Source organism: Paralichthys olivaceus, chromosome 15 (genome assembly GCF_024713975.1).
Source record: "Paralichthys olivaceus isolate ysfri-2021 chromosome 15, ASM2471397v2, whole genome shotgun sequence".
In the NCBI taxonomy this organism is placed as follows: domain Eukaryota; kingdom Metazoa; phylum Chordata; class Actinopteri; order Pleuronectiformes; family Paralichthyidae; genus Paralichthys; species Paralichthys olivaceus.
The window spans coordinates 23,778,866-23,788,302 of NC_091107.1; the positions used below are offsets into that span (position 1 = coordinate 23,778,866).

At 44.3% G+C, this 9,437-nt stretch overlaps 1 protein-coding gene across 1 annotated transcript; it reads right to left on the reverse strand.

Annotated features, from left to right (window-relative positions):
* Positions 1-1,091: 1,091 nt before the first annotated feature.
* LOC138404897 (E3 SUMO-protein ligase ZBED1-like) lies at positions 1,092-3,888 on the reverse strand. The gene is made up of 2 exons (XM_069510280.1): positions 3,023-3,888; positions 1,092-2,517 (listed from the first exon to the last, which is right to left on the reverse strand). The coding sequence occupies exons 1-2, from the start codon at positions 3,489-3,491 to the stop codon at positions 1,487-1,489; spliced, it is 1,500 nt and encodes a 499-aa protein (XP_069366381.1). The 5' UTR covers positions 3,492-3,888; the 3' UTR covers positions 1,092-1,486.
* Between the last annotated feature and the right edge of the window lie 5,549 nt (positions 3,889-9,437).

A 9,437-nucleotide genomic window follows, 5' to 3' on the forward strand; every position in this document is an offset into this window, starting at 1 on the left:
AGGAAGTGGTGTTCCACCAATCACCAAGACTTCCACCTAGCCTGGAAGAATAGCCTTATAAATTACAAAAAAGCACTTAGAAATGCCCGAACCTCTTATTATTCATTATTAATAGATGAAAATAGGAACAACCCCAGGTTCCTCTTCAGCACTGTAGCCAGGCTGACAGAAAGTCACACCTCTACTGACCCATCTATTCCTCTAGATCTGAGAAGCAATGACTTCATGAGCTTCTTCACTAATAAAATTACAACCATCAGGGATAAAATCCACCACCTCCTCTCAGTGAATAACACTGATACATTGTCTGGTCCTGAAACCATAGCACCAGATTTATGTCTAAACAAATTTTACTCTATTGATCTTCCTGAACTGACCTCGTTAGTTTCATCATCTAAACCAACTACTTGTCAGCTGGGCTCTGTTCCAACTAGACTTTTTAAAGAAGTCCTCCCCCTAATTGACCGTTCCATTTTAAATCAGATTAATATGTCTTTGCTAACCGGCTACGTACCACAGGCTTTTAAGGTAGCCGTTATTAAACCTCTGCTTAAAAAGCCTACGCTTGATCCAGAGGTTTTAGCTAACTATAGACCCATATCCAACCTGCCCTTCATTTCCAAAATCCTAGAAAAAGCCATTGCTAACCAGCTGTGCGGTTACTTAGATAGTAACGGTTTATTGGACAAATTTCAGTCAGGATTTAGAACCCATCACAGCACAGAAACGGCACTATTGAAAGTCACCAATGACCTTCTTATGGCATCAGATGATGGACTTGTCTCTGTCCTCGTCTTGTTGGACCTTAGTGCAGCCTTTGACACAATAGATCATAAGATTCTGCTACAGAGATTAGAACAACATATAGGAATTAAAGGAACAGCACTACACTGGTTTAAATCATATTTATCAGATAGATTCCAATTTGTTAACGTTAACAATGACTCCTCCATGCACATTAGGGCTGGGCGATATGGACCAAAAGTCATATCCCGATATATTTAGGCTGAATATCGATATACGATATATATCCCGATATTTTTATTACAAAGTGACGGCAAATGTTCAGTCAAAGTCAAAGCCAAATATGACATGTCACAGGTAGTTTTATTGAAACCGGCTATTTCAGTGAACAGTTGCAAAATCAAATGAATGAATAAATGCTCAGCTGTTCAAATAACTATAAAATGTAAACATAAATACTGTATAGGAACAGGAGTACCTTTTTTTTTAAATCAAAGCTCTGTAAAAAAATATCTTAAATAAAAATAGCCTATGAAAAAAAATAGGCCAATCTTTTATGAGAAAAGTACAATATCAACATTAGCCCTAGTAAGGGCAGCATTTATATATAAAGAAAGAACAAAATAAAGTGCTCAGTTTAAGGAAAATGTTTTTAAACATCTTTTTTTACTTAAAAACAACATAAACAGTAGTGCTGTCTTGAGGTAGACATTAGAATACAGACAAGCGTGTCCTCCTTAGTTTAAAGATTTTGTGTGAGAAACACCAGCCTGTCAACGGCATCTGGCTTCAGAGATGCTCTTTGGCAGGTCACAATATTGCCACTGCAGCTGAAAACCCTTTCGGAGGGTGAACTGCTAGCTGGTACCAAGAGATACTTTTTTGCCAGGTGGCTCAGAGCTGGAAAGACAAATTCATGATCCTTCCACCACTTGAGGGGATCAGTGTCACTCTCCACACTTGCTGACTGCAAGTAACTTGACAGTTCATTTTCAATAGCCCCCCTCTTGGTTGGTGCAGTGGTGGTTGCTGTGCGCTGCTTGAAGAAGCTTGCCAGTGTCTTCTTAGCTTTTGGTGCCACTGCTGCTGCTTCTTCTCCATCTGCAGGCTCAGGCACAGTAGGCACACGTAAGTAAGGCTGCTGACAGCTGCTCTGATCAGCCAGTAGCGTCTCCACCTCCAAGACAGCTCTGTGCTTCAATGCATCGACCTTTTCACTTGGGATGTAGGTGGTCCTGAACCGTGGATCCACAAATGAAGCCATCTCCAGTAGGTCAGTAGTGGCTGGTTCAGAATACTTACTGTTGAGGTACTCAACAATGCTGGTCTTGATCGATTTGCGAAGCTCGCTATCACCCTCTTCACATGCCAGGAGACTTTCGTTAAAAAGGTGCAGCACAGGTTTCACATATGATAGAGTGATGTACTCCTCACCTGACAAAGCATCGGTAAAGTCCTGGAGAGGTTTCAGGACCTTTTGGACTGCTTCTAGGACCTCTAGGTCCTGCCAGGTAGGGACAAGGTGTCTGGTCTTTATGTCACTAGACAGGACTTTGGCTAGTGCTCCTTCCTGCTCCAGGACTCTCTGTATCATCTGCTGCCTTGATCCCCAGCGTGTGGCAGACTCGGTTATGAGTTTGTGACTTGGCAGACCCAGCTGAATCTGGACTTCAGCAAGATGTCTCCTTTTCTTCCAGCTGTATGAAAAACAGCTTACAACTCTCTTGCACAGAGAAATGGCCCGAGTGACGCGCGTGTCATTCATGCCATGTCCTGTCAGAATCATAAAAAACTATTAATTAAATGGGTTTATGTGAGAAATTCAACTCTGGTTTCACTTTAACACACTCATACAGCCAAGTGCTTTCCAAAATCAAGCTTTAGATTTATTCTACATTAATATTATTTTTTCGTTTCATAGTTTATTTTTTTAATCAACACCAGTCCTAAACATAAATAACAAATATTATATTCATTTATTTTCTGAATTTTAATCCTGTAAGAGATTTTTATGTATTATTATTATTTTTGTAGAATTTATAAATGATGACTTTACTATATGTACATTTACTCATGTTTCGTTCTTGTTGTTGTTCTTAGAATGTATGCTATTTTTTAATGCTACTTCATATTTCTACTCCACTAAAAACTCCACACTGTTTAGGCCTACGTGTGAAAGTTGCAGACAGACACACAGGAAAATAAGGAAAAACTAACATTTTAATATGTTTTTGTTTAAAGTAAAAAATCTGAATACTCCTTAGAACACTGCACTCACCAATAGCCAGGTGTAATCTGTGACCGAAGCACTGCATCCTCAGCCACTTGTTCAGCTCAACCGCTTTGACGATGTTGCTCCCGTTGTCGGTTGTTATAGCAACCAGATGCTTTTCTTGGAGTTTCCAGCTTGCAATTGCGTCCTGTAGGGCCTCAGCTATATGCTCACCAGTGTGATCCTGGGGGAAATAACTTGTCTGGAGACACACTGTTTTTATCTCCCAGTCTTGAATGAAGTGAACTGTCACGCTCATGTACGGCCCACACGTCCTGCTCGACCACATATCGCTGGTCAACGCAAAATGGGTCACGTTAGCGAGCCGGTCAGCAAGGCTCAGTCTGACTTCATTGTACATTTGTGGCAGTGCTTCTCGTGCAAAGTAGTTGCGACTGGGAAGCTCATATCTCGGGTCCATAGTTTTCAGTAGCTTTTTAAATCCGACTTGTTCCACAGTTGCAATAGGGACCATATCTTTAGCAATGTGATAGGACACCGCTTTAGTTATAGTACACCACTTGTCACTTTTCTTTTCATAAGGCACAGTGCAGGAAAATGAAGCTTGCAGTGAGCTTTGTTTCGGGGCTGGAGCTTTTTCGGATTGTGGACGGCTCGCGGCTGGGGCTTCTGCAGCGCGCAGTTTCACACACTCTTCGTACTGCAGTTTGTGCCACTGTTTTAGGTGGTGAAAAAGATTTGTAGTGCTTCCACCCCTGGCTATAACTTGTTTATGGCACTCCCTACATATGATGTGATTTTGTTGCTCATCTGATACCTTGAATCCGAGCCATCTCCATATTACTGAGCCACTGCATTTTCTTTTACAAACCAAGTCCTCCTTCGCACGCTCCGCAGACGTTGTTGCTTCCTCCATGTTTTTTTAAGAGTGCCGGAGTGTCTGTTCCGGCCCCTCCCCTCTGTGTGCATGAAACAGGAGGGGCGGGGGCGCAGGGAGCAGTGCAGAGAGCTCCGGGTGAGCAGCTTGCCTGGAGCAAGGATCACAGCGCAAATTTGAACTATATCGATATGGTCTAATTCCATATCGCATTTAAAAATATATCGATATATTTTTTATATCGATATATCGCCCAGCCCTAATGCACATGCAAGCTAATCATCATCACAAGGTTCTGTCCTTGGACCAATACTCTTCACCTTATATATGCTCCCCTTAGGCAACATTATTAGACAGCACCACAGCAGACTGCTGGGGGAACTCCCATCATGCACTGAGCACTTCATCACTTCCCTCTGTCTCTCTGTCTCTCTGTCTCTCTGCCCCCCCACACCTGTTTATTTATTTATTTATTTATTTTAACATGTCATCATGTCAAAGTGTCACTTTGTCCTCCCATAGTCCCTCTGGCTCTTCTCTCTCTCTTGTTTCAGATAACTCTGGCTGCAGGACAAAAATGACTACCATCACCATTGTTATCATTAATTACAATAACTCAGTAATTCATTAATATATATAATCCTGTTGTAGATCACTACATTGTTATTGTTATAATCAGCCCTGATACTGATGGTGCCCAATTGTTCCCGGTCTCTCTCTCTCCACCTCATCTCTCTCTTCTCTCCCCCGATTTCCACCCATCTCTCCTTTCCTCCCCCTTCCTTTTCTTTCCTCACCCCAACCGGTCGAGGCAGATGACCGCCCACATTGAGCCTGGTTCTGCCAGAGGTTTCTCCCTGTTAATGAGGGAGTTTTTCCTCTCCACAGTCGCCTGTGCTTGCTCATTGTGGGAACTGTTGGGTTTCTCTACGTTAATATTGTTTTAAGGCCTTGACCTTTAAATGTAAAGTGCCTTGAGATAATGTAAATTATGAATTGGCGCTATATAAATAAAATTGAATTGAATTGAATTCATGTCCCACGGAAATAACATTAACTTTATAACCTTACAGTAAAGTTTTTTCGTGGTGTTGCTAAGTTAAGCTCACGCTACTTTATACTGTATATGCAGTAGGAACAGAAAAGCACAGATATCGATGTTATTATATATAAAATGCAAAGACTTTCCCTAAGACAACGTGACATACATATCTGTCAATTATGTTACTATGCTTCCCTGCAGACTCTTCACTTCCTGGCACTTACCGAGACCTGGATCACTCCAGAAAACACTGCCTGAGCTGCTCTCCTGACGATGGCACACCGCTCGTTGTCCTGGGTGATTTCAACATCCCCCAGAGAAGCTGCGCTCCTCTGAATTCATTGAGTTCTTCTCCACATTTGACCTCACCCTCTACCCCTCTCCACCGACCCACCGGGCTGGGAACCAACTCGAGCTTGTCTTCACAAGATCCTGTAGTACCTCGCCACCCTCTGTTACCCCACTCACTGTGTCTGACCACCACGCTGTCACTTTCTCTCTCCCCTTAAAATTCACCACCTCCCTCGCCCCCAGGCCTCACACAGTCATCACCCGCTGCAATCTGAAATCCCTCTCTCCCTCTGCTCTCTCCTCTACTGTTCTTTCCTCACTACCATCTACAGACCAATTTTCACTAATGTCTACTGAGGAAGCCTCCTCCACTCTGCTATCCTCCCTCTTGTCCTCTTTAGATGCTCTATATCCTCTCACCTACCTACCGGCACGATCACCCCCCCTTCCCTGGCTGTCTGAATCTCTGCGAACCAATAGATCGGTGCTACGAGCAGCAGAGAGAAAATAGAGAAAATCACATCATCCTGATGACCTTGCCCATTAGCACCACATCTTCTCTGACTTCACCTCAACAGTATCAGCAGCTAAATCTGCCTTCTACCTGTCAAAGATCAACTCCTCTGCCTCCAACCCCAGGAAACTATTCTGCTTATTCTCTTCTCTCCTCACCCCTCCTTCTCCTCACCCTCCTTCCTCCCTCACTGCTGATGACTTTCCAACTTACTTTACCAAGAAAGTAAAAGACATCAGCTCCTCATTTACTCCTATGCCCATCCAGAAAGCACCTCCCCCAAACCTCACCTCTGATGGCCTTACCTGCTTCAGCCCTCTCTCCTCTGAAGATGTTCTCACGCTAGTGACGTCTAACCGTGCCACCACCTGTTCCCTTTACCCGATTCCCTCCTCCCTTCTCCAAGACATCTCTCATTACATCCTGCCATTCCTCACCACTCCGATCAACTCCTTCCTCACTTCAGGCATTATTCCAGCTCCTTTCAAGACAGCCATGGTAAAGCCACTCCTAAAGAAACCCACCCTAGACTCAGCTGACATCTGAAACTACAGACCTGTATCTCTTCTTTCATTCCTCTCTATAACACTGGAACGTGCAGTCTAAGACCAACTGTCCTCCTATCTTTCAGAAAATGACTTCCTTTACCCTAATCAGTCAGGCTACAGGACTGGTCACTCCACTGAGACGGCCCTCCTCACAGTGACTGAGTTTCTTGGTGCCGCCAGAGCCTCGTCCGACTCGTCAGTCCTCATTCTCCTTGACTTATCCTCTGCGTTTGACTCAGTCAACTACCAAATCCTCCTCTCCACTCTGGCTGAACTTGGCATTGCTGACTCTGCTCTGACCTGGTTCACATCATACCTGACAAATCGCACCTTTCAGGTCACATGGAATGGCTCCTTGTCCAATCCCTGCCTTCTGGAAACTGGTGTCCCTCAACGCTCAGTATTAGGACCACTTCTGTTTTCACTATACACTAGATCGCTAGGCTCTGCAATCACATCGCATGGATTCTCTTACCACTGTTATGCTGACGACACCCAACTGTTCCTCTCTCTTCCCACATCCTCCTCCAGCACTCCACTTGGACAGCTACGCATCACCTCAAACTCAACCTTAGAAAACTGAACTGCTCTTCATCGCGGGGAAATACTGCCCTCATATGGACCTGTAAGTCACTGTCGAGGATGTCACGGTACCATCTTCGTCGACGGCAAGGAACCTGGGCGTAATCCTAGACGATGGACTGTCCTGCGCCCCCCAACATCACTGCTGTGGCCCGATCCTGCAGGTCTGCCCTCTACAAATGTTGCCTAATGTTAGGCAACATTATCAGACAGCACCACATACAATTCCACTGCTATGCAGACGACACCCAATTGTATATTTCCATGAAGCATGATGAATCTAATCGCCTAGTTCAACTTCAGGAATGTCTCAAAGATATCAAGGCCTGGATGACCCAAAATGTTCTACTTTTAAACTCAGACAAAACTGAGGTTGTTGTAATTGGCCCTAAACATCTCAAAGAAACACTGTCTGACCAGATAGTCACTTTGGATGGTGTCAGTCTGGCTTCCAGCTCCACTGTGAGGAACCTTGGAGTGTTGTTCGACCAAGACATGTCATTTGACCCCCATATTAAACTAGTGTCTAGGACGGCTTTCTTCCATCTGCGCAATATTACCAAAATTAGAAACATCCTGTCTAAGCAGGATGCTGAAAAACTAGTCCACGCGTTTGTAACCTCTAGATTAGATTACTGCAACTCTCTATTAGCAGGATGCTCCATGAAGACTGTTAAAAGTCTCCAGTTGGTCCAAAATGCTGCAGCACGAGTGCTGACAGGAACTAGAAGGAGAGATCATATCACTCCTGTCTTAGCTTCCTTACATTGGCTCCCGGTAAAATTTAGAATAGAATTCAAGATCCTGCTCCTCACTTTTAAAGCCCTCAACAATCACGCCCCCTCATATATCAAAGAGCTGATAACACCTTATTATCCAAGTAGATCACTTCGTTCCCAAAACACAGGCTCTCTAGTGGTTCCAAGAGTCTGTAAGAGTAGAGCAGGAGGTAGAACATTTAGCTATCAGGCTCCTCTCCTATGGAACCAGCTCCCACTCTGGGTTGGGGGGGCAGACACTGTCCCAGCATTTAAAGTAAAACTAAAAACCTTCCTCTTTGACAAAGCCTATAGTAAGGGCTGGATCAGGTGAGTCCTGAACCATCCCTTAGTTGTGCTGCTATAGGTTTAGACTGCTGGGGGAACTCCCATTATGCACTGAGCACTTCTTCACTTCCCTCTGTCTCTCTGCCCCCCCACACCTGTTTATTTATTTATTTATTAGTTTTAACATGTCATCATGTCAAAGTGTCACTTTGTCCTCCCATAGTCCCTCTGGCTCTTCTCTCTATCTCGTTTCAGATAACTCCGGCACCGGGACTGCAGGACAAAAATGACTACCATCACCATTGTTATCATTAATTACAATTACTCAGCAATTCATTAATATATCTAATCCTGTTGTAGATCACTACATTGTTATTGTTATAGTCAGCCTTGATACTGATGGTGCCAAATTGTTCCCGGTCTCTCTCTCTCCACCTCATCTCTCTCTTCTCTCCCCCGCTTTCCACCCATCTCTCCTTTCCTCCCCCCTTACTTTTCTTTCCTCACCCCAACCGGTCGAGGCAGATGACCGCCCACATTGAGCCTGGTTCTGCCAGAGGTTTCTCCCTGTTAATGAGGGAGTTTTTCCTCTCCACAGTCGCCTGTGCTTGCTCATTGTGGGAACTGTTGGGTTTCTCTATGTTAATATTGTTTTAAGGTCTTGACCTTTAAATGTTAAGTGCCTTGAGATAATGTAAATTATGAATTGGCGCTATATAAATAAAATTGAATTGAACTGAACTCCCTCTTGGCTGGACTCCCAGCCTCTGCAGCTAAACCGTTGCAGCGTATCCAGAACGCTGCAGCGCGCCTCGTTTACAATCTTCCCAAATTGTCCCATGTGACCTCCCTCCTCCGTGACCTCCACTGGCTTCCTGTTGGGGCCAGCATCCGATTCAAGATGATGGTGCTGGCCTTCAAGGCCGTCAATGCAACTGCACCTGTCTACCTCCAAACACTAGTCAGACCACATGCCCCAGCGAGAACACTTTGCTCATCTACATCAGCTGGCCGACTGGTACCCCCATCACTGAGAGCAAACAAAGCCCGCTCAGCGAAGTTGCGAATCTTCTCTGTTTTAGCACATCAGAGGTGGAACAAACTCCCGACCAATGTCAGTACAGCGGAATTGCATTCCATCGCCGCAAAAGACTCAAGACTCATTTGTTCAGACTTCACCTCGACCCGAGAACTGGAGATGAAGCTGAAACAGCGCCAAAATTTTCAGTGACATTACTGGAGGGGCATTACGTCTATAGTAGTTTAGCACTACCATAGACAATGAATGGGAATGTGTTTAGGGCCGTTTAGCTAAACAATCCACGGCTGCTGCGCGGGAGACCGGGGTCGATTCCCTGATGGAGAGGAACATATTTTTTACATAAAATGTCGAGAATTTCCTGTGAAAGTGAAAATAAAATGTTAAAACTGAATCCACACCTGCATCCACATTAAATGGGTTCCTCCCCTTCCATTCATCAAGTTTGCACAGGATCTAGAAAAGAGGGATTGTAGAGGAGGAAAAGATGTTCTCCATCTCATACATTATTATCTATTTGC

Bases quoted from the DNA above. Each gene is read 5' to 3' on its own strand.
- LOC138404897 (XM_069510280.1), bottom strand. From the start codon at position 3,491: ATGGTCCCTATTGCAACTGTGGAACAAGTCGGATTTAAAAAGCTACTG. The intron at 2,518-3,022 runs GTGAGTGCAGTG...TGATTCTGACAG, and splicing joins CAGATTACACCTGGCTATTG to GACATGGCATGAATGACACG.